Source organism: Saccopteryx bilineata, chromosome 3, assembly GCF_036850765.1.
Source record: "Saccopteryx bilineata isolate mSacBil1 chromosome 3, mSacBil1_pri_phased_curated, whole genome shotgun sequence".
Taxonomy (NCBI): Eukaryota; Metazoa; Chordata; class Mammalia; order Chiroptera; family Emballonuridae; genus Saccopteryx; species Saccopteryx bilineata.
The window spans coordinates 271,831,181-271,856,945 of record NC_089492.1 but is presented as its reverse complement, the minus strand read 5'-3'; the positions used below and the strand labels follow the sequence as shown (position 1 = coordinate 271,856,945).

General features: G+C 44.4%; 1 protein-coding gene across 1 annotated transcript in view; it reads left to right on the top strand.

The window, feature by feature from the left end:
• Positions 1-7,581: 7,581 nt before the first annotated feature.
• The window catches only part of YTHDF2 (YTH N6-methyladenosine RNA binding protein F2), a 43,849-nt gene continuing 25,665 nt past the window's right edge, over positions 7,582-25,765 (top strand). The window contains exons 1-4 of the mRNA XM_066269887.1: positions 7,582-8,489; positions 9,004-9,028; positions 9,610-9,689; positions 13,820-15,406. Of these exons, the coding sequence (XP_066125984.1) occupies positions 8,463-8,489; positions 9,004-9,028; positions 9,610-9,689; positions 13,820-15,406 (1,719 nt within the window). The 5' untranslated portion in view covers positions 7,582-8,462. The remainder of the gene's footprint in view (positions 8,490-9,003; positions 9,029-9,609; positions 9,690-13,819; positions 15,407-25,765) is intronic.

Genomic DNA, 25,765 nt, shown 5'->3' with positions numbered 1-25,765 from the left:
GACCTGTGGTGGCACAGTGGATAAAGCATCAACCTGGAAATGCTTAGGTTGCCGGTTCAAAACTCTGGGCTTGCCTGGTCAAGGCACATATGGGAGTTGATGCTTCCAGCTCCACCCTCTTCTCTCTCTCTCTCTCTCCCCTCTCTATAATGAATAAATAAAATCTTAAAAAAAAATAAAAAAAATGACAAAAAGTTATCTTTTTATATATATATAGATACATTTTTAATAAGATTTAGTAAATTCGGCAGGTCTCAGCGCGAATGTGTTAAGTTTTTTCATTCTTGTGTTTATGAGAAACATGAGCCTGATGTGTCCTAGTAATTTCTTCAATGTTTGGGCATATATTTGAAAGGCAAACTTCATTTCCTTGTTAATACATAGAAGAATTCTTCTCTTTTTACTCTTAATTGTGTTGAAGGTAGAAAATCCTAATTCACATAAATAGGATGTTGAAAATTGTGGTAAAATGGTCAAAGCTTTTTTAGATATTGCCATATATTCTTATTTTATAGAAATCCAAAAGGCTTCAAGAGACAATTACTTATGTTTAATCATCAATCCAAAACCCCCACCATACATATCTTTACTTTTTTTTTTTTTTTTTTACACAGAGACAGAGAGTGAGTCAGAGAGAGGTATAGACAGGGACAGACAGACAGGAATGGAGAGAGATGAGAAGCATCAATCATTAGTTTTTCATTGTGCGTTGCGACACCTTAGTTGTTCATTGATTGCTTTCTCATATGTGCCTTGATCGTGGGCCTTCAGCAGACTGAGTAGCCCCTTGCTGGAGCCAGCGACCTTGGGTTCAAGCTGGTGGGCTTTTGCTCAAACCAGATGAGCCCGTGCTTAAGCTGGCGACCTCGGGGTCTCGAACCTGGGTCCTCTGCATCCCAGTTTGACGCTCTATCCACTGCGCCACCGCCTGGTCAGGCCATACATATCATCTTACCTTTACACCAAACAAAGGATAGAAGAAACTTGCCTCCAGTCTTTCTGGGGAACATGGGGGGGTAGTGTAAACAATCCAGTACCACAGCTTAACAGCCTTTTGCAACCTAATCAGGCAAGTGAGGTGGGGGGTTGGGCAGACTGTCAGCTTACAGCCAATTCCTCTCACTTCTGTCCCCCAAAAATCTAAACTCCAAAAACCCTGTTGGTTATTTAGTCCCCAACAGGCATATATTTCTCTGGAATACCATAGGGCACACCTGGAAATCTTTTAGGATGCACCAGTGCGCCCTGGCGCACACTTTGAGAACTGCTGTTCTAAACTCTCCATTTCTGACAGTTTTTACTGTCAGTATATTAGACCATTTTTTTTTTGCCTGGACTTATTGCAATACTCTTCTAATTCCTAGTCTTCTCTGTTCTTCCTACATTTATTTACCACACTACAATCAGAATTAGCAACAAAACATAAACCTGAGAATGCTATGCTCTTATTAACCTTTTACTAGCTGGTCATTGTTTGTAGCTAACATCTGAAGTTTCTATTTTTCTCCTTTCTGCCCAATTATTATTATTTTAAAGATATTTTATTTATTGCCTGACCAGACAGTGGCACAGTGGATAGTGTCAGCGTGGGACTCTGAGGACCTGGGTTCAAAACCCCGAGGTTGCATTTTGAGTGTGGGGTAACCAGCCTGAGTGTGGGTCATAGACACAACCCCATGGTCGTTGGCTTGAGTCCAAAGGTCACTGGCTTGAAGCCCAAGGTCACTGGCTTGAGTAAGAGGTCACTGGCTCAGCTGGTTCTGCCCCCCCCACCCCAGCCTCTGCCAGGGCAGATACGAGAACGCAATTAATGAGCAACTAAGGCACTACAACTATGAGTTGATGCTTCTTCTCATCTCTCTCCCTTCCTGTCTGTCTGTCGTCCCTGTCTGCCCCATCCTCATTCTTGCTAAAATAAATAAATAAGTAAAGATTTTATTTCTTGATTTTTCAGAGAAAGAGGGGAGTGAGAAGTATCAATTTATAGTTGCTTCACTCTAGTTGTTCATTGCTTACTTGTTGCTTGTCATATGTGCTTTGACCCAGCAAGCCCTGGATTTTGAACCAGTGACCTCAGTATTCCAGGCTGATGCTGTATCCACTGTGCCACCACAGGTTAGGCTTCCCCAATTCTTTAGTCTTATCTGGTGCCACCCTTTCTCTCATTATGAGCCAGTTGTGTTGGCCTTCTTTTGGTTCCTCAGCAGTGCCAAGCTCTTTCCCTGCTTGGGGCTTTTGCACCAATTGTTCCCTTACTCCCTTCCTTTCTTGTCTGGTCAATCTCTGGTTATCCTTCAGGCTTTAACTGGAGCTCACCACTTCAGGGAAAACTTCCTTTACCCCCTATACCCTCCAGGACAGGTCCCTCTGTGCTTTCTCATTGCACTTTGCACAACTGTATTTGCTTACAGCCGCTTTCCTTGATTAGTCTATAAGCTTCAAGAGAAAATTAACTCAAGAAATTCGTCCTCTCAAGCACATTGCCTGGCACACAATAAGTACTGGTTGAAAGAGGGATCGAATGCTTTATCTACTCAGTTGCAAAGCTGAAATTAGAACATAGAGCCATTACTAGTAGTTTTGTTTTCTCAGACCATGAAGGGTCTGTCACATAAGATGGTATCTCACATTCCAGACTTTCTCTTCCTCTTTCCAGTGATTAAATACATCAATCTTGGCCCTGGCCGGTTGGCTCAGCGGTAGAGCGTCGGCCTGGCATGCGGGGGACCTGGGTTCGATTCCCGGCCAGGGCACATAGGAGAAGCGCCCATTTGCTTCTCCAACCCCCTCTCCTTCCTCTCTGTCTCTCTCTTCCCCTCCCGCAGCCAAGGCTCCATTGGAGCAAAGATGGCCCGGGTGCTGGGGATGGCTCCTTGGCCTCGCCCCAGGTGCTAGAGTGGCTCTGGTCGTGGCAGAGCGATGCCCCGGAGGGGCAGAGCATAGCCCCCTAGTGGGCAGAGCATCGCCCCTGGTGGGCGTGCCAGGTGGATCCCGGTTGGGCACATGCGGGAGTCTGTCTGACTGTCTCTCCCCGTTTCCAGCTTCAGAAGAAAAAAAAAAATACATCAATCTTGTTCATCCTGTTCAAGGGCCTATTAAAGCCAACCTGGTGAACTAAAATCTAGGTTTAGAGATTACTTTTCTCCCCAAGAATATTTGCATTTTATTTTTCTATTTATTATTTTTTAGAATATTTGCTTTTTTTCCTCCTTTTTCTTTTTCTTCTAGAGAGGCAGGGAGAGTCAGGAACATTGAGCTGCTCATGTATGTGCATTGACATGGGAATCAAAATGGTAACCCTGTGTTCCAGGACAATCCTCAAACCAACCAAGCTATCCAGCCAGGGCTTAATTTTTTTTTTTTTTTTAAGAGACAGAGAGAGTAAGAAAGAGAGGGGAGGGGTAAGAGAAGCATTCATTTATCGTTCCACTCAGTCATACATACTTTGGTTGTTTTTCATGTGTGTCCTGACGGAGAATCGAACCCACAACCTTGTCATTTTTGGACGATGCTCTTAACCAATTGAACTAAGCAGCCAAGGCTTAGAATATTTGTATTTCATTTTAATTAATTAATTAATTAATTAATTTTGACAGAGACAGGGAGAGAGTTAGAGAGAGGGACAGATAAACAGGAAGGGAGAGAGATGAGAAGAATCAATTCTTTTTTATTTTTATTTATTTTATTTTATTTTATTTTATTTTTTTACAGAGACAGAGAGAGAATCAGAGTGAAGGATAGACAGGGACAGACAGACAGGAACGGAGAGATGAGAAGCATCAATCATTAGTTTTTCATTGCGCATTGTGACACCTTAGTTGTTCATTGATTGCTTTCTCATATGTGCCTTGACCATGGACCTTCAGCAGACCGAGTAACCCCTTGCTTGAGCCAGTGACCTTGGGTCCAAACTGGTGAATTTTTGCTCAAACCAGATGAGCCCACGCTCAAGCTGGCGACCTCAGGGTCTCGAACCTGGGTCTTCCGCATCCCAGTCTGATGCTCTATCCACTGCGCCACTGCCTGGTCAGGCGAGAAGCATCAATTCTTAATTGCAGCACCTTAATTGTTCATTGATTGCTTTCTCATATGTGCCTTGACTGGGGGGCTCCAGCAGAGCAAGTGACCCCTTACTCAATCTAACGACCTTGGGTTCAAGCTAGCGACCATGGGTTCAAGTCTATGATCCCATGCTCAAGCCAGTGACCCCATGCTCAAGCTGGTGAGCCCGTGTTCAAGCCCCATGAGCCTGCGCTCAAGTCGGTGATCTTGGGGTTTCGAACCTGGGTCCTTCGTGCTCCAGTTCGATGCTCTATCTCAGGGGTCTCAAACTCAACTCAGCATGTGGGCCGCAGAGCAAGATCACAGTCGTTCGGCGGGCCGCACTAGGTCTACAAAAGGCAACTGTTATGCAACACTTTTCTCACTGCAGTTGAAAACAAAAAAAAATCAGTACAACAAGCACAATCGTACATGCAGTTTACTCAGTGTCACAAAACGACCAGAAACTGTAGTTCGCATCACAACTGCTGTTAACTAAGCTAATATCTAGCTAGGATGCTAGAGAAATGAAAAATACAAGTAGGCCCGCCCCTAGGCTTACTTAATTTTATCCAAAATATTTTGAACTTCGTGGATTAGTCTGCGGGCTGCACAAAATTGTTCGGCGGGCCTCGAGTTTCAGACCCCTGCTCTATCTACTGCACCACTGCCTGTTTAGGCTACAATAGTTACAATTTAACTGGGAACTTCCATATGACAGAAAGTAATCCCCAAAATATTAATCAACATTTCTGGCATTAGGAAGATATCATTGGAAGGAGAGAATTTTCACTATCATGCCTTAATGCAATTATAGGGAAGGAATCTATAATGTACCAGACTTGCTTCAATGTCTCTCTTTTTTTAACTTTATCTTCACAATGAGCCTTTAAAGGAGATATTATTATCCTCTTTATCAAATGAACCTCTGAAAGGTTTATCTGATGTTGCATATCTAGTGGGGAAACCAGTATTTTGTCCCTCCCCCTCCCAGGATATGACTCCCGGTCAATCCTTTTTTTTATGATACTGTGCTGTTTTCAAGGGTAACTGTAGGCAACTGCTTACAGTTTCCTTATTTTTTACAAAGATTTTTAAAAATAGATTTTATGGGGGAGGGCAGTGATGAAAAGTAGTTGCTTCACTCTAGCTGTTCACTGGTTGCTTGATGTATGTGCTTTGACCAGGCAAGCCCAGGGTTTGGAACCAGCGACCTCAGCATTCCAGGTTGATGCTCTGTTCACAACATCACCACAGGCCAGGGTGCTTACAGTTTATACATAAATCTGGGTCAGGGGTTAACTTGCTGTGTATCTTTTTTTTTTTTTTTTTTTTTTTTCTGAAGCTGGAAATGGGGAGAGACAGTCAGACAGACTCTCGCATGCGCCCGACCAGGATCCACCCGGCACGCCCACCAGGGGTGAAGCTCTGCCCACCAGGGGGCAATGCTCTGCTCTTCCGGGGAGCCACTCTAGCGCCTGGGGCAGAGGCCAAGGAGCCATCCCCAGCACCCGGGCCATCTTTGCTCCAATGGAGCCTTGGCTGCGGGAGGGGAAGAGAGAGACAGAGAGGAAGGGGGTGGTGGTGGAGAAGCAAATGGGCGCTTCTCCTATGTGCCCTGGCTGGGAATCAAACCCGGTTCCCCCACACTCCAGGCCGACGCTCTACCGCTGAGCCAACCGGCCAGGGCCTGCTGAGTATCTTTAAAAAGGGTTATGGCGGCCCTGGCTGGTTTGCTCAGCGGTAGAGCGTTACCCAGCGTGTGGATGTCCCAGGTTTGATTCCTGGTCAGGGCACACAGAAGTGCCCATCTGCTTCTCCACCCTTTCCCTCCTACAGCAAAGGCTCCTTTGGAGCAAAGTTGGCCCGGTGCTGAGGACAGCTCCATGGCCTCCACCTCAGGCGCTAGAATGGCTCCAGCCACAACAGAGCAACGTCCCAGATGGGCAGAGCGTTGCCCCCTGGTGGGCATGCTGGGTGGATCCTGGTCAGGCACATGTGTGCCTGTCTGACTGCCTCCCTGCTTCTAATTTGGGAAAAATACACACATACACAAAAGGGTTATGGCCCTGGCTGAATAGCTCAGTTGGTTAGAGCATTGTCATGATATGTCAAGGTTGTGGGTTTGATCACCAGTCAGGGCACATACAAATCAACTAATGAATGCATAAATAAGTGGAACAACCAATCCATGTTTCTCTCTTCTCAAAATCAATAAATAAAACATTAAAACATGGTTAGTAGGTTTCTTTTATTCCCTGGGTGGGATCTATTCTGTGACTTGACATTTTACTGTCCCTTCCAGAAGTCCATCACAGTTGGTGCCTGACCTTACTAAGTTTAACCGTAAGTACGATTATGAGAAGAAAAAAAAATGAGCACTTAGAACATAACTGTGATACAAAACCCAATGTGTTGTGTTATTTTACTACTGAGTCCACCAAAGGCTCCTGTATCCAGGAAGGGGATGGTATCAGGTTGACACTTAACAGTGCATTATTTATCTGTTTACTACTATTTGCAATACCAAAAGCTATTAGGAGATGAGCTGTCCTAGGATCAAATAACCCAGCATGAGTTGGGTTTGCCTCTGATTAAAAATGCTTTTGCCCATCCTTTGATTACCTCTGGATTTTGGTTCTTGAATACAGGATTTCTCTTGGGGGGTTGAGGGACACTATTATATTCTTTTTTTTTAATTAAAAAAATTTATTTATTCATTTTTAGAGAGGAGAGAGAGAGAGAGAGAAAAGGGGGGAGGAGCTGGAAGCATCAACTCCCATATGTGCCTTGACCAGGCAAGCCCAGGGTTTCGAACTGGCGACCTCACCATTTCCGGGTCGACGCTTTATCCACTGCACCACCACAGGTCAGGCCACATTATATTCTTCTTTATGTCAGATACACCAGCTTTATGTTTAACAGCTTTGTGACTTCTGTTTCTCCAACTGTAAAATGGAGAGACCAACAGTTATTTTGATGATGTTGAAAGCCTTTAAGGCTTTGAAAGCACTTAATAAACCTAACACTGAGCAGGTATTCAGGTAGCGCTAATTTCCTTTCTCAGATAAGGACATTTCCTTTTGAAGTCCATACACTTATAGATTCTCTGGACTCGTTAAAAGTACATGAAAAATTTTGTGTAGATGTGTCAGGTGTGTCTTCTTTGGAAATAAAGGCTACAGTTTAATATAGTCGTAGTCAACCTGGTCCCTACCGCCCACTAGTGGGCGTTCCAGCTCTCATGGAGGGTGGTAGTGGAGCAACCAAAGTACAAATAAAAAGATAGATTTAACTATAGTAAGTTGTTTTATAAAGATTTATTCTGCCAAACAACGAAAATTGGACATAAAGTACTTGGTAAGTAATTATTATTATATGCTTTAACTTGCTATAATTCTGCTTTATAAATTTTATAAACTAAAGTTACTTCCCTATTTTATAAATCACCATTACTGTGGAACTGGTGGGGAGTTAGAAAATTTTACTGCTAACAGAGATACAAAAGTGGGCAATAGGTATAAAAAGGTTGACTACCCCTGGTTTAATAGATTATTATAGCGGCCAGTGACTAACCTAAAAAATGGTAGTTTCTCCTCCCTGCAATAGCAATGGGTGACTTTCGCAGAGGACCACATTTTTGTGGATGTTTTTGTTTTCTGAGCACTTTTTTTTGTTTGCAGTCTGCTAACAGGAGGATAACCAGGCCTCAGGTGAAGGGCTGTCTTTCTGAGGCAGGGCCCCCATGGATTTTCTCTGAGGGGCTCTGAGACCCTCTTTGGATTCCCTCCCAGATGGGGGTGGTGTGCCTCTCTGCAGCCGGGAAGTTGGTTTATTTTAAGGTCTCTCAGATTTCGGAAGTCATTCCTCACTGAAAGCTGGGTTTCCGTGGGTTTCCTCTAGGTAAAGTTACTCTCCCCAGGTGTTAGTTGAAAATCTTGTGGTACGACCCTGCCGTCCCTACCCTCCTAGGCCCCAACCCTGAGGCGGTGGGGGCGGGGAGACCGCGCGCGCGCCGCTTCCGCTCCTCCAGCCCACCAGAGGGCGCTGCGGCCCCGACTCGTCCTTTTCGAGTTGCTTCGCGCCCGGCCCCTTCCGCGTGGGTGAGTGAATGTGAGAGTCAGCGTCGCGCCGCGCTCGCGGCCCGCCTCCGCCGCTCGGCGCCCTTAATTCGGCTGCAAGGGGCGGGCGCGCGCGTAAGGGCATAGAGACGGGCGTTGAGCTCCCTGGCTAGAGCGTCGCCGAGTCAGAGCCGAAGCCTGAGCCGCGCGCTGTGTCTCCGCTGCGTCCGCCGAGCCCCCCGAGTGTCAGGGACAAAAGCCGCCGCCGCGCCGCCTGCTCCCGCCGCCGGGGCTCATCCGCTGCCGCCGACGGTGTGAGGAGAACCAGCCGCCCTCGCCCCTCGTGAGGATCCGAGAGCAATGTCGGCCAGCAGCCTCTTGGAGCAGGTACAGGCCCAGCCCGCATGCCTCGGCCATTGTGTGAGGCGAGAGAGAGCCCGACTAGGCCCGGTCCGCCGCCCCCGGTCGGCCAGAGCCGAGGCGGCGCCTTTCGCGGGCCGGGTTTCGGGCCTCTCAGGCCGGCCGCGCCCTGCGCCTCACCCTCAGCCTGCTCTTCCCGCTTCTCCCCGGTCCTCGGTGCCCAACGCCCGCTCCGTAATTCCTCCTCGGCGGGCCTCGTTTTTCTTCCCCGTTTCCTTCCTCTTCCTTGAAGCCCCGGTCCCGCTGCGCTGCTGCGGCGCGTCCCGGTTTTTTTGTCCGCGGGCCCCGCCGGCCCCGCCGGCCTGGCGTTACTCCGCACCTCCCGTTTCCAGCCTGCCCCCTCTCACCGCCCCTGCTGACGCCTCCCCTCCCCGCAGGCCTGCTCCTTTATTCCCTCCTCGGGCCCGGCGTTAATTTGTCTTCTCTTTTTCATTTCTTCCTCGGACAACTTGCTGCTTGGCGACATTTCCTTCGCCCGCAGAGACCAAAAGGTCAAGGAAACAAAGGTGAGCCCGGCCCCGCCGGTGGCCCCGGGCGGGAGGGGGGCGCCGAGAGTTGGGGGCGGGGTCTCGGGGAGGCGCCCCGGGCCGAGCAGCCTTCGGAAGCCCCTGGGCTCGCAGGTGCCTCACTCGTTAGTATTTGACCCTTTCGGCGCGCTCCTGCAGCTGGGGAACGGCTTTTTCGCGAACAAGGAGTAATTCATGAAGGGTGGGGGTGGATTCGGTTTTGAAATGTCTCAGGTCCTTAGTTTCCTGTAGGTCTTAGAAGGCCTTTGTTTTTCATCCTCGTGGATCACACTCTGGAAGTACTCACATGTGACCGGGGTGGGGGTGGGGGAAGCGGGAGGGCATTGAAATCTCGAGGAGCCAATAAAATGACCTTTTTAGATCAACTTGCTCTGGGTGGAAGGAGACATTTTTACTGACCAGTACTGCTGAGCATTCACTCTCATTTTTATCCTTTTGAAATTCAAACTTAATTGTTCTGTTTAGTAAGGTTTATCTCTGGTTAGTATAGATCTGATGAATTTAGGAGGGAGAGTGTATGATTTGAGACACTCCTAATTTGAATTTTTTTTTAAATTTAGTACAAAACGGATCTGTTCATCAAAAGGATGGATTAAATGATGATGATTTTGAACCTTACTTGAGTCCGCAGGCAAGGCCCGTGAGTAGTTAACCATTTACATGCCTGATCAAAGGGTGTATGCCATTCTTCCTCTTCCCTGTCAATACGTCTCATTTTCGGGGGCAGGGGGTGACTTTCTTACTGTTAGTCAATGTGTTATCAAAAGTTGTTACAAATGTTATAGACTGTTAAGATTTCCATCTCTCTTGTCAGCAGACATTGTACTCTGAGACTTATTCTGATGACCTTTTACAGTGTACTAACAGTAACACCTGTTTGACTAATTCTTCCTCCCTACCAAGAATATGCAGTGTTCCCTGTGTTAAATGTTCTGAATTTTCACCCCCAGACCCTTTTTCTTTTCTGAAAATTGGATTTATATGTGATGGGAAGAACGAATAAATCACCTGAACTTTATTCAGGGCTGCTGAACTGGGTACTTTTCCTCTCCTCTCGGTTACTAGTTAGCGGTGTCTTAGATATAGAACTATTTTGGAGTTAGGTATTTGTTTTTCGAGTTGAGCTGTAACTAGAGATCAACTTTGTATATATCTGAATTCTCACATAAGAAGGATGCTGCAGGATTTACAAAATGGAGTTAAAAGAATACAAAATATGCCTGACCTGTGGTGGCGCAGTGGATAAAGCGTCGACCTGGAAATGCTGAGGTCGCCGGTTCGAAACCCTGGGCTTGCCTGGTCAAGGCACATATGGGAGTTGATGCTTCCAGCTCCTCCCCCCTTCTCTCTCTGTCTCTCCTCTCTCTCTCTCTCTCTCTGTCTCTTCCTCTCCTCTCTAAAAAATGAAATAAATAAAAAAAGAAAAAAAAAAAAAGAAAAAGTTATTAAAAAAAAAAAAGAATACAAAATTGCTTAGCACAAGATGAAGAAATGATTGAGGGTTTTGCAAATTAATCTTCTAATGTGAATATTAGTGGTGTACAGGTACATGACCTGTGCAGGTAAAAACTTATTTAATGTGGCAGTTCTTTTGTGTAAATACTTTCTGCCGCAAAGTTGTAGTAAGTATAATTCCCAAACTGGTAAACCAAAAGGAAAATTGTCAGTAACTCATCCAAAATATCCTAAAAGAAGAGGAAACTTATGGAACATTGATATAAATTCTGATCGGGTGCAGCATGATATATGGTAATAGTTTAGACATATGAGTATGTCCATTTTTGGACCTAAATCTTATATAAAACTTCTAGATTCCTTATGTAAGTTTTTTTGCATTGAATATATAGAAACCACTTAAGCAAAGTGATCGGAAAAATGTTTTTGCAGAAGACAACCAGTTAATCAGGAAAAGTAGGGAAGGAAATAGAGGAATGAACTATTAATAGGTTCCTGCTATTGAAGTAGTTTGCTTACATAATCATTATAACAGGGAGAGTGGGAGCATTTGGAAATATAATTCTAGGTAGTCTTGTGAAACATTGTGTAATTCAGATTTTTGAGCTCGGGCATGTGGGAACCTGCTAGTTCAGGTGTAGGCATTCAGCTATATAATGGCATAACATGTGATGATATTAAGTGCATTTGTTTTTTTCTTAAGTAAACTAAAACTTAAATGTCTATTTTTAAAATATTGGGGGAAAGTAGAAATCTTAGTTGAATAGACAATCTGAGAATCTTTGTCTATTGTAGTTCACCTTGAAGAATAATTCATCTCTTTTTTTAATCAATTTTCATCACCTTATGTTGGAGTAATTCTTCAGGCTTAATCCAGTCATTATAGACTGAATTTTTTATACATAATGGGTTTGGGTTCGTTAAAGTTAATGCCACTATCTTAAAGAGATAGTGCTTTTTTTTTTTTTTGAAGTGAGAAGAGGGGAGATAGACTCCTGCACTCGCCCTGACCAGGATTCACCTGGCAACCCTTGTCAGGGGCTGATGCTAGAATTAATTGAGCTATCCTCACTCGAACCAATCCAGCCACTGACTGTGAGAAGGGAAGAAAGAGAGAAGGGGGGGAGAGGGAGGGGTGGACAAGCAGATGGTTACTCATGTGTGCTCTGACAGGGAATTGAACCTGGGACGTCCACATGCCTGCCTGACACTCTACCACTGAGCCAACCAGCCAGGGTGAGAGAGATCCTTAATTTTAAGAGTAGTCTCTGTGTGTGAAGACAGCTTTTTTTTTTAAGGAAAATTTTAAACTGGCAGAGAAAAGCACCACCATTTTAATCAAAACCACATTAGTAGAAACATTTAATCTTTGAGATACATTTTAGTGTCTAGGGAGAAGTACTCTTTTAATAATACAGACTTTTTTTTTTATTATATTGTATTTATTTTTAATGGGGTGACATCAGTAAATCAAGATACATATATTCAAAGATAATATGTCCAGGTTATCTTAAAGTTCAATTATGTTGCATACCCATCACCCAAAGTCAGATTGTCCTGTCACCCTCTATCTAGTTCTCTTTGTGAATAATACAGACTTTTAAGGCCTAAGATATAGTGGTGGTTATCCAAGTCTCTTAAGACTAAAATTCCCTATTTTGACTAGTTAATGGAGTCTTATTTATTAGAACTATTTTGAAGTTAGGATAAAGTTCTCTTCAGTTGAGCTATATCTACATCTATAGAGACCAATTTTATGTATCCAGCTTCTTATTTAAGGGACTGTTTTGTGAGCTATTGGATTTTTTTAAAAAAAAAGTGAAAGTACTTTCAGCACAAACTCAATGATGGAGGTTTTTGCAGTGTAATCTGCCTTCTGATGTGAAGACTAAGTTGCACGTAAGTTTACATTTCTGGTTATTCTTCAGGATGATTCCTTTTTTAAAGATAATGGACTGATGTCTAAAGAATTATATTCCTGATTTTAATGTGCATTTTATTTAGTTTACAGTCAGTTTTATAGGAGAAGCAGAATAGGTAGCAACATTTTTTTTTTTAATTTTAAATCCTCTGGAAGCTACTGTACATTTCCTTTCCAGGTTATAATTAAATAGTGACATCTGTTGATGTTCCCAGATGGTTTGCCAAGAGGCTACGACTGTAAACTAGATGTAGTGAACCGTGCTTTTTTAATGTAATCAGATTCATTTGATATATTCCAAAATCCTGTCTTTAAATTTTGTATTTTTTTGTGCCTTGAAAATAAATTAATGCACCAGTATTTTTTTTTTTTTTTTGCATTTTCTTTTGCATTTTTCTGAAGCTGGAAACGGAGAGACAGACAGACTCCCGCATGCGCCTGACCGGGATCCACCTGGCACGCCCACCATGGGGCGATGCTCTGCCCACCAGGGGGCAATGCTCTGCCCATCCTGGGTGTCGCCATGTTGCGACCAGAGCCACTCTAGCACCTGAGGCAGAGGCCACAGAGCCATCCCCAGCGCCCGGGCCATTCCTGTTCCATTGGAGCCTTGGCTGCAGGAGGGGAAGAGAGAGACAGAGAGGAAGGTGCAGCGGAGGGGTGGAGAAGTAAATGGGCGCTTCTCCTGTGTGCCCTGGCCGGGAATCGAACCCGGGTCCTCCGCACGCTAGGTCGACGCTCTACCGCTGAGCCAACCGGCCAGGGCCCAATGTACCAGTATTTTAACATAGAATACAGTGCAGGAGTTATGAACATATATAAAATAACAAATGTGACTATTAAAGAGTTAAGTTTTCTTGACACACAGACACTCTTGCTCTTTAAATATAGTTGTAAAACCTTGCCTTTTGATTCATGGCTTAAGGAATGGCTGCACAGATTTTTGGGATAGAACTTTTAATTTCTAGTTCTCTTTGTTTTATTGTTTTACTTATTATAGTATGGTCTTAATAGGATACTCATGAACACTCCTTTGTTCTACCAAAATTTTCTCATCCAAAGATACTGGTTTAATAAAAGCATCTCAACACTTAAAGAGCAAGGCTTAACTGTGGTTGAGATTCTGGATTTTCTCTTTTCTGAATTGTGGTGCTAAAGTTAAGGCCGATATTCACTGTGGAAATTCAGCTTTAAATGCTTAAGCATTTCAATTATTGAACTAAAATTTCTTAAAATAAAACAGAAGCAAGTTTATGGGACAAGACCATCTGGAAAGGTCACTCTCCTTTTTTATGGTAAAGGATGGAACACTTGAATTCTGTTAATAATTGGGAAGGTTTCTGATTGTTTTATTTATTGTGTTTAGTTTTGATTTGCTTTTTTTTCTTCCACAGAATAATGCATATACTGCCATGTCAGATTCCTACTTACCCAGTTACTACAGTCCCTCCATTGGCTTCTCTTATTCTTTGGGTGAAGCTGCTTGGTCTACTGGGGGTGACACAGCCATGCCCTATCTAACTTCTTATGGACAACTGAGCAACGGAGAGCCTCACTTCCTACCAGATGCAATGTTTGGACAACCAGGAGCCCTTGGTAGCACTCCATTTCTTGGTCAGCATGGTTTTAATTTCTTTCCCAGTGGTATTGACTTCTCAGCTTGGGGAAATAACAGTTCTCAGGGACAGTCTACTCAGAGCTCTGGATATAGTAGCAATTATGCTTATGCGCCTAGCTCCTTAGGTGGAGCCATGATTGATGGACAGTCAGCTTTTGCCAGTGAGACCCTCAATAAAGCTCCTGGCATGAATACTATAGACCAGGGGATGGCAGCACTGAAGTTGGGTAGCACAGAAGTTGCAAGTAATGTTCCAAAAGTTGTAGGCTCTGCTGTTGGTAGTGGGTCCATTACTAGTAACATCGTGGCTTCTAATAGTTTGCCTCCAGCTACCATTGCTCCTCCAAAACCAGCATCTTGGGCTGATATTGCTAGCAAGCCTGCTAAACAGCAACCTAAGTTGAAGACCAAGAATGGCATTGCAGGGTCAAGTCTTCCACCACCCCCAATAAAGCATAACATGGATATTGGAACTTGGGATAACAAGGGTCCTGTGGCAAAAGCCCCATCACAGGCTTTGGTTCAGAATATAGGTCAGCAGCCAACCCAGGGGTCTCCCCAGCCTGTAGGTCAGCAGGTTAACAGTAGCCCACCAGTGGCTCAGGCATCAGTAGGGCAGCAAACACAGACATTGCCCCCACCTCCACCACAGCCTGCCCAGCTCTCAGTCCAGCAACAGGCAGCTCAGCCAGCCCGTTGGGTAGCACCTCGGAACCGTGGCAGTGGGTTTGGTCATAATGGGGTGGATGGTAATGGAGTAGGACAGTCTCAGGCTGGATCTGGATCTACTCCTTCAGAACCTCACCCAGTGTTGGAGAAGCTACGGTCCATTAATAACTATAACCCCAAGGATTTTGACTGGAATCTCAAACATGGCCGGGTTTTCATCATTAAGAGCTACTCTGAGGACGATATCCACCGTTCCATTAAGTATAATATCTGGTGCAGCACAGAGCACGGTAACAAGAGACTGGATGCTGCCTATCGCTCCATGAACGGGAAAGGCCCTGTTTACTTACTTTTCAGTGTCAACGGCAGTGGACACTTCTGTGGTGTTGCAGAAATGAAATCTGCTGTGGACTACAACACTTGTGCAGGTGTGTGGTCCCAGGACAAATGGAAGGGTCGCTTTGATGTCAGGTGGATTTTTGTGAAGGACGTTCCCAACAGCCAGCTGCGACACATTCGCCTAGAGAACAACGAGAATAAACCAGTGACCAACTCCAGGGACACTCAGGAAGTGCCTCTGGAAAAGGCTAAGCAGGTGTTGAAAATTATAGCCAGCTACAAGCACACCACTTCCATTTTTGATGACTTCTCACACTATGAGAAACGCCAAGAGGAAGAAGAAAGTGTTAAAAAGGTAACCAGCTTACCATTCTTAAGACTTAGGGAAGGGAGAGAAGGAACAAGAGAGAACAGGAGAGGTATTATACTGAATAATAAAAGCTCTGTAAATAACACAGGTATCACGTAACAGTTCGGTGCTTTATGGGAGTATAATTGTTCTTAACTATTTGAACCTTGTGAGGGAATGTGGGAACATTAAAGGACAGAAATATAGGCTTAAAGGAAAACAATGTAGAGAAAATTTACATGATGCAGAAAGAGGTGCAGAGTGAGTCTGAAAGAAATGCAAAGGGGATGTTTGAAGTAGTAAAACCATGGATGTTGAGGGGAATACGGGAGGGGGGGTGCATTCCGGGCAACACTAGAATCTATGTAAACAAATTAAAAAAATTAACAAACCATGGAAACTAAAGTAGGAAAAGATTGAGGCTGTAATAAGGCAAAGAAAAAGATACAAGTTCTGTCAGAATTAACTTTTGGCCTCACAAGGGTACTGTGGTTTTTTCCAAGAGTTTGTGTGTCACCAAGCCCTGACCTCATCTTTCAGCCTGCCTTTTGACAACTGGCAATGTTAAGAGGATGTTTTTAAGAACGAACTTTCTTGCTCCTACCCTTAGTGTTTGCTTGCTTTTTTCAAAACCTTTTTCCCATTGGAAAAGTTAGATGTTTATTATATAATATTGGGGAAACAGGTCCCAGAATAGGTTGACTTCTTGCTCTTAATATTTTGTTGTATTCCTGAAGAGTCACTTTCTCGTTTCCTTTGTAACAAGTGGGAATCTTGGGTAGAGGGATGGACATAGGTCCATACTAAAGAGTTGAATTTATATATTTGAAAGAGTTGATAATGCTTGGTCCTTGTGTATTGAGTGAATGTAAACTTTAGGACCATAAGGGAACGATAAAATACTGGTTAGGGCAGATCATATATTATACAGGACTTAGTCACATTTAAATGTAGGAAGTAGGTAGAAGGATTATGGGCAGGGAGGAAAATTTTTAAAAAGATCTGTAAATGAGAGAATCCTGAGTGGTTAGCTTCAAATGTAAAATAAAACTGGGGGATGAGGGGAGGTAGAAGAGGGTATAGGTGGGATAAATGGTGATGGAAGGAGACTTGACTTGGGGTGGTGAACACGATACAGTATACAGATGATATATTATAGAATTTTACACCTGAAGTATAAGTTTATTAACCAGCATCACCCCAGTAAATTCGTTATAAAATAAAAAAATAATCTAACAAGCTTATGTAAATGTATTTTCCCTAAATTTGTTAAGAAATTATAGAGAATTTATATATTTGATCAAGGATCTGAGGTACTGTATTTGTTTTTCTATAAAGACTTTCTCCTTTGAGCAGTGTGGGAGGCGTTCCCTTTGGTTGATTCTTCATCTCTATAATACTAGGATCAGAGGTTCATAGTTCAACTAAAGTAGGATGGTTGCCATTTCATATGCTAGTGTGTACAGGTAAATAAATGGAGATACACTTGTCAGTAATGCTAAAAGCATTGGTGATATGGAGCCATATAACCGAAAAGTTGGCTGTCAGAAACTTCCTCCTTACTCTGGCTGGGTAGGCAGTTGGTTAGCATATCATCATACAAGCCAAAGTTATAGTTTCCATTCCCTTTCAGAGCACGTAAAGAAGCAGCCAATGAATATATTGATGGATGAGTGGAACAACAGATAGATGTTTCTCTTGCTCTTTTTCTCTTTTCCTTCTCCCCCTCTCTCACTCCCTTCCCTCTCTCTTCTCCCCCTTCCCCTCTCCTTTCTTGTCCTTGTCCCCTCCCCTCCCCAACTCCCCCTTCCTTTCTCCCTTCTCCCCCTGTCCCCAGCCCCCCACTTCCCCTTTCTCTTCCTCTCTTCCTCTCTCCCTCTCTCCCAAATCAATAAATTTAAAAATTCCTAAAAAGAAAAAAAGAAACTCTCCTTTTTAGTTTAGTTCTTTAAACTCACCCCTTCCCCAATTAACTTAAAATCTTCCATAATCTTGTAAAAAAGGATAGTTTACTGGTTTTGTTTTGTTTTTGTATTTTTCTGAAGCTGGAAACGGGGAGAGAGACTCCCGCATGCGCTCGACCGGGATCCACCCTGCACGCCCACCAGGGGGCGACGCTCTGCCTACCAGGGGGCGATGCTCTGCCCCTCCGGTGCGTCGCTCTGTTGTGACCAGAGCCACTCTAGCGCCTGGGGCAGAGGCCAAGGAGCCATCCCCAGCGCCCGGGCCATCTTTGCTCCACTGGAGCCTCGCTGCGGGAGGGGAAGAGAGAGACAGAGAGGAAGGAGAGGGGGAGGGGTGGAGAAGCAGATGGGCGCTTCTCCTGTGTGCCCTGGCCGGGAATCGAACCCAGGACCTCTACACGCCAGGCTGACGCTCTACCACTGAGCCAACTGGCCAGGGCCAATACTGGTTATTTTTTGCCAGACATCTGAAAGGTCTAAAGATGTCTTCACAGGCTCCTAGAAGTACAAGAAAGGAGGACATGAACTTTTAGGCACGATGTAGTAGCATGGCAGATTTTGGCGTCCAGGTGCTTCATTTAACCACTTGAAACATACCTAATATCTATCTCATATTATCAATCTGCTTCCTTTTGTCTGCTAAGTTCTGTCCTATGTCTTGTGATTAAAAGCAGGAAGGCAGGCCCTGGCTGGTTGGCTCAGCGGTAGAGCGTCGGCCTAGCGTGTGGAGGACCTGGGTTTGATTCCCGGCCAGGGCACATAGGAGAAGCGCCCGTTTGCTTCTCCACCCCTCCGCCGCGCTTTCCTCTCTGTCTCTCTCTTCCCCTCCCGCAGCCAAGGCTCCATTGGAGCAAAGATGGCCCGGGCGCTGGGCATGGCTCTGTGGCCTCTGCCTCAGGCGCTAGAGTGGCTCTGGTCGCAATATGGCGACGCCCAGGATGGGCAGAGCATCGCCCCCTGGGGGGCAGAGCACCGCCCCTGGTGGGCGTGCCAGGTGGATCCCGGTCGGGCGCATGCGGGAGTCTGTCTGACTGCCTCTCCCTGTTTCCAGCTTCAGAAAAATGAAAAAAAATAAAAAAATAAAAAAAAAATAAAAGCAGGAAGGCAGAGACAGGAATGTTTTAGGACTGCACACCGGTAAATGAGAAGATAAACTATGTATTTTTTTTTTTTTTTTTTTGGTATTTTTTGAAATTGGAAATGGGGAGGCAGTCAGACAGACTTCCGCATGAGCCCGACCGGGATCCACTTGGCATGCCCACCAGGGGGCAATGCTCTGCCTATCTGGGGCATTGCTCTGTTGCAACCAGAGCCATTCTAGTGCCTGAGGCAGAGCCATCCTCAGCACCCCGGCCAACTTTGCTCCAATGGAGCCTTGGCTGCGGGAGGGGAAGAGAGAGACAGAGAGGAAGGAGAGGGGGAGGGGTGGAGAAGCAGATGGGCGCTTCTCCTGTGTACCCTGGCCAGGAATTGAACCCGGGATTCCTGCACGCTAGGCCGACGCTCTACCACTGAGTCAACCGGCCAGGGCCTAAACTATGTATTTTTTAAGATTTTATTTATTGATTTTATAGAGGGTGGGGAGTGAGAAGTATCAACTCAGTTTTTTAACTTTAATTGTTCATTGCTTCCTTGTTCTAAGTGCCTCAGTGTTCCAGGTCAATTCACTGCACCATCATAGGTCAGGCTAAGATAAACTAGTATGTGTTAAAATCATGGAGAAACTTGGGTTTCAAAATGAAGTAGCGAATTTGAAGATGGTCAATTTATGTAAACTTTTTAATCAAATATGTATTGTATTTGTATTACATTCACTTGAGTGGTTTAGTTCATGATAATTGAACTTCATAAGTAGGTGTAAGATTCATATTTTGGAATTGACCAGTCTTGGAATATTTTGATAAAGTGAGTGTAATAATACTTAGGGTTTTTTCTTTTTTTTTGTGATAGAGACAGAGAGAGTCAGAGAGAGGGACAGATAGGGACAAACAGACAGGATGGGAGAGAGATTAGAAACAAATTCTTTGTTGCGGTTCCTTAGTTGTTCATTGACTGCTTTCTCATATGTGCCTTGACGGGGGGGGGGGGGGGGGGGCTACAGCAGACCGAGTGACCCTTAGCTCGAACCGGCGACCTTGGGCTCAAGCTGATGAGCCCCGCTCAAACCCGATGAGCCTGCGCTTAAGCTGGCAACCTTGGGGTCTCGAACCTGGGTCCTCCACGTCTTAGCCTGATGCTCTATCCACTGTGCCACCACCTGGTCAGGCAGTGTTTTTGTTAACTATAGAATCTTCTTAAAACCATTTCATAAAGATATTTGAGTATTTTCATTGTTTTCAGGTGTCAGATAACTTTTTAGTTTATCTTCTGTAAGAAGAGCTTGCTGGGTTTTACTTCTAGACCTAGTTACTTACCTTTTCAGTCAGTATTACCTTACTCTGCTACCCACTGTTATTCTTAATATCCTTACATAAGTGACTAAACTGTTCTTTCAGTCTTTATTAGGCTTCTGAAGCAAAACAGATTTCGTGAAAATGGAACTGACTGATAGCTCATTGAGGCAGTAGATCTCCTTAGGTTTTGTGTTTATATGTATGCTTTTGTATTATTTACAATAGTGGCTGTAAATAATGGTACTTAGTACATAGGGAAATATTTAAATTTTATCCTGATAATGATGTCACAGCTGTTCCAAAGTTTTGAGATTGGGCATGTTATCTTGGGCAGAACACATCAAAACAGAATAAGTAATTTTTTCCTTGCGTTATTACTGACTTGTTCTGTCACATGATATAATTCAATTTCATAGAACATTCAAGCATTGGTGCTATCTGGCCTGAAACTTCTGACACCCTGGATATGTAGTCTACTTTGTTGTATATTTCAGATAAAATTTATAACCTGCATTGGCTTAGAACCTTTCCCTAATTGTTAAATAGTCTCCTGTGATATTAAATTTTTTAAAAATTTTACTTTTTTTTTGTTTTTTTTGTTACAGATAGAGAGAGGGATAGATAGGGACAGACAGACAGGAACGGAGAGAGATGAGAAGCATCAATCATCAGTTTTTCATTGTTACACCTTAGTTGTTCATTGATTGCTTTCTCATATGTGCCTTGACTGTGGGGCTACAGCAGAGCGAGTAACCCCTTCTTTGAGCCAGCAACCTTGGGTCCAAGCTGGTGAGCTTTGCTCAAACCAGATGAGCCCACGCTCAAGCTGGAGACCTTGGGGTCTCGAACCTGGGTCCTCGGCATCCCAGTCCAGTGCTCTATCCACTGCGCCACTGCCTTGTCAGGCAAAATTTTACTTTTTATTGACTTTTGAGAGAGAAGAAGGGGTTGGGAGAGAGATACCACTCTGTTTCTGTATGTACCCTGACCAGGGATTGAATCAGCAGCTTCTGTGCAGTGGGATGATGTTTTAACTGGTTGAGCTATCTGGCCAGACCTCCTATAACATTAAAAATTATTAATTTTTTTTGAAAATTAATTTTTAGGCCCTGGCTGGTTGGTTCAGTGATAGAGCAGCGGTCCCTGTGTGTAGATGTCCCTGGTTTGATTCCCGATCAGGGCACACAGGAGAAGCGACCGTCTGCTTCTCCACACCTCCCCCTCCTTCCTCCTCCTCTCTCTTTCTTCTCCTGCCACCCTGGTGCTGAGGATTGTTCTGTGGAGCCTCTGCCCCAGGTGCTAAAAATAGCTTGGTTTGCTAGCATGGCCCCAGATGGGGGTTGCCAGGTGAATCCTGGTTGGAGTGCAAATGGGAATCTATCTTCCCTCCTCTCACTCAGAAAAGAAGAAAAAGAAAATTAATTTTTAGAGAGAGACACACGCATCGACTTATTCCTCCACTCATTTATGCATTTATTGGTTGAGTCTTGTATGTGAGGATTGATCCTTTAACCTTGGCATGTTGGGATGATGCCTCTAACCAACTGAGCCTACCCAGCCAGGGCCTGTAACATTTTTTTTTTCTTTTGAGAAAGAGAGAGAGAGACACACACACACAGGAAGGGAGAGAGATGAGAAGATCAACTCATAGTTATGTCACCATAGTTGTTTTTTGATTGCTTCTCTTATGTGCCTTGACTAGGGGTGGCAAGGGTGTTCAAGCCAAGCCAGTGTGATCCTGCACTCAAGCCAGCTACCCTGGTGTGCAGGCTGGCAGGCCTGTGCTTAAGCTGGATGAGCCTGGGCTCAGGCAGGAAATCTTGGGGTTTCTAACCTGTGACATCAGCATCCCAGGTCAGTCGATGTTCTATCCATTGGACTAGTGCCTGAAGCAGAGGCTATGTAGCCATCTTCAGTGCCCAGGCCAACTTTGCTCCCATGGAGCCTTGGCTGCAGGAAGGGAAGAGAGAGATAGAGAGAAGGAAAGGGGAAGGGGTGGAGAAGCAGATGGACGCTTCTGTGTACCCTGGCTGGGAATCGAACCCGGACTTCCACATGCCAGGCTGATGCTCTACCACTGAGCCAACTGGCCAGGAGGGCCTGTGACATCATTTTTGATGGCTTCATAGTATTCTATCATAGATATAATTTATCAATTCCTAACTCCTGAATATTTCATCTTGTGTGTGTGTGTGTGTGTGTGTGTGAGAGAGAGAGAGAGACAGACAGACAGGGAGAGGGAAAGATAGGGATAGGCAGACAGGAAAGGAGAGATGAGAAGCATCACTTCTTCATTGCAGCTCCTTAGTTGTTCATTGATTGCTTTCTCATATGTGTCTTGATGGAGGGCAGGATGGGGGTGACTACAGCAGAGCAAGTGACCACGGGGTCATGTCTATGATCCCACACTCAAGCCAGCGACCCCGCACTCAATCTGGCAACCTTGGGGATTCAAACCTGGGTCCTCTGCATCCCAGTCCGACACTCTATCCACTGTGTCACTGCCTGGTGAGGCTGTCAGCTTTTTAATTTTTTTTAAAGATTTTAATTCAATTTAGGAGAGAGAGAGAGAAGGGAGACAGAAGGGGGGAGGAGCAGGAAGCATCAACTCTCACATGTACCTTGACCAGGCAAGCCCAAGGTTTCAAACTGGCTACCTCAGCGTTCCAGGTTGACGCTTTATCTACTGCATTACCACTGGCCAGGCCCAGGCTGTCAGCTTTTTAGTAATTTTTCTCCAGCAAAATACCACAGCAGTAAACATTCTTATTTTCTTTTTCTTTTTGTGACAGAAACAGAGAGGGACAGATAGAGACAGACAGGAAGGAGAGAGATGAGAAGCATCAATTCTTTATTGTAGCACCTTAGTTGTTCTTGATTGCTTTTTCATATGTGCCTTGATGTGGGGGGCAGGCCGGGGGTGACTATAGCACACCGAATGACCCCTTGCTCAAGCCAGCGACCCCAGCTCAAGCTGGCGATCCTGTATCAAACCAGATGAGCCTGCGCTCAAGCTGGCAAGCTCTGGGGCCTCGAACCTGGGTCCTCTGCGTCCCAGTCTGACGCTCTATCCACTGCACCACCACCTGGTCAGGCGGTAGTTATTTATTTATTTATTTATTTTTAAATGTCTTTTATTTATTATATATATTGGTTTCTTTTTGTTTTACAGAGACAGAGTCAGAGAGAGGGATAGACAGGGACAGACAGGAATGGAGAGAGATGAGAGCATCAATCATCAGTTGTTTTTTTTTTTGGTTTTTTTTTTCTTATCTGAAGCTGAAAACGGGGAGAGACAGTCAGACAGACTCCCGCATGCGCCCGACCGGGATCCACCTGGCACGCCCACCAGGGGCGACGCTCTGCTCACCAGAGGGCGATGCTCTGCCCCTCTGGGGCGACGCTCTGCCGCGACCAGAGCCACTCTAGCGCCTGGGGCAGAGGCCAAGGAGCCATCTCCAGCGCCCGGGCCATTTTTTTTGCTCCAATGGAGCCTTGGCTGCGGGAGGGGAAGAGAGAGACAGAGAGGAAGGAGGGGATGGGGGTGGAGAAGCAAATGGGCGCTTCTCCTATGTGCCCTGGCCGGGAATCGAACCCGGGTCCCCTGCACGCCAGGCCGACGCTCTACCGCTGAGCCAACCGGCCAGGGCCAATCATCAGTTTTTTATTGCGACACCTTAGTTGTTCATTGATTGCTTTCTCATATGTGCCTTGACCGTGGGCCTTCAGCAGACCGAGTGACCCCTTGCTCAAGCCAGCGACCTTGGGTCCAAGCTGGTGAGCTTTGCTCAAACCAGATGAGCCCGCGCTCAAGCTGGCGACCTCCTGGTCTCGAACCTGGGTTGTTTGCATCCCAGTCTGACGCTCTATCCACTACGCCACCACCTGGTCAGGCTATTTTTTAATATATTTAAATACTGTGTAAATATTAGTGAAAAAGTTGTTATCCTAGAACTGTGGTGGCGAACCTTTTTATAAAAAACCGCCCACTTTTGCAGGTCAAAAGCCAGTTTGAAACCCTGGGCTTGCCTGGTCAAGGCACATGTGGGAGTTGATGCTTCCTGCTCCTCCTCCCTTCTGTCTCCCTTCTCTCTCTCTCTCTCTCTCTCTCTCTAAACTGAATTAAATCTTTAAAAAAATAAAAAAACCGCAGCGGGAGGGACCAGCACAACCTGCAAAAGTGGGCGGTTTTTATAAAAAGGTTTGCCGTCATGGTCCTAAAATATACTCAAGATATATTTATTTTTTAGTTTTTATTTATTTTTAAAGAGGAAGGGGGAAGAGAGATTGAGAGACATTGATTTGTTGTTCCACTGATTCATGTATTCATTGGTTGATTCTTGCATGTGCCCTGACTGGGGATCAAACCTGCAACCTTGGTGTATCGGGAGGATGCTGTAACCAATTGACCTACCTGGCTAGGGTAGAAACTTTTTCTTTTTTTAAGTGACTGCTGAGAGCAGTTTGAAAGGGACTTTATTTAGTGATTTTTAGAGAGAGAGAGGAGAGAGAAAGAAGGGTTGGGGAGAAGTGGGAGGCATCAACTTTTTTAGTAGTTGCTTCTTGTGTATGCCTTAACCAGGCAAACCCAGGATTTTTTACTGGCGACCTCAGCATTCCAGGTCAAATGCTTTACCCACTGCGCCACCACATGTGGCAGGGCTTCTTAAAGAAATATAGGCATGATTATTAAAGAGAAATGTTACATTTTTTAAAAAAAAATTCAGTTTTTCTGTAGTATTAGCACAAGTAATGTTTTTCTTTTTCTTTCATAAGGAAGCCTTTTTTTTCTTATGCCCATTATTTTTCTTCTAACCCTTTAATTTGGGCATTTTGCTTCTTGTTTGAGAAACATTTGAAGTTAGCACCATGGCTCCATTTTTAACTTTAGAAAAAATTTAAAAATAGCCATGGTTTAGTGATACCAAAGTCAGAGAGGAAGAAAACATTATTTTAGCCAATTATATTGTTTTCTTATTAAATCCTTAGGAAATAAATAAATGTGGGTATTGTTTCTTTCCATTTAGTATTTTCCTATTCCACTGCTATTTTAAATTGCCTCTTCACAATTAGTGGATATCTTGTTTAAATTGAGATGACAAACCTGAACTTTTTGTAAAATTCTGAGGCTGTCTATGTCTACTTCTGTCTTGCCGATAAATTTGACTCATGTCTGCAAAAATGGTTGAGGAAATTCTATTTGTATTACTCATCACTTTCCTTGCTTTGTGACTGATAAAATGCCTTTTTGTAGCCTCTTTAAAGGGGGTCAAGAAATTAGATGACACTAAATTTGCATCTTCTTGAACCATGTTCTTTGTATCTAACTTTCAACAAATGTTTTTGTTAATTACTCTTTTAGAACAGATAAACAAGGCACCATCTTTGCCTTAGGACCAGGCAGTGTTAAGAGGACAACAGAATAAATAAAATATGGAATGAGAACTGTAATGGAGGAATGAAAAAATATTTTGGCTTTCTGAAAAAGAGTGATAAATTTGGAGAAATTAAGAAAGGCATCATGGAGAAAATAACATTTGAACCATGTCAAATAGAATGAGTAATCACTGAAATGATAGCACAGTGCTTGGCATGTAGTAAGTGCTTGGCACATAGGGCACATAAAAGTTTAGCTGTCTCATCTAATATGTAATTCTCATATTTCAGATGAGGAAGCAGGCTCATATTTCAGATGAGGAAGCAGGCTCAACTCTCATATAAGTTATTTATGTAAGGTCTCATACCTTATAAGTGGTTGAGTTGGTTATTTCAGTGTTAAGTCCAGTGATGTACGGGAACTCGTCAATTGTGGGCCAGTTGTTTAGCTTTTAAAAATTTTAGTACTTGCCTTGTGGTGGCATAGTGGATAGAGTGCCAACCTGGAACACTGAGGTCACTGGTTCGACACCCTGAGCTTGCCTGGTCAAGATGCATATGACAAGCAACCAAGGAACAGCTGGAGTGAAGCAACTACTTCTTGTTCTCCCCTTCTACTCTCTATAAAGTCA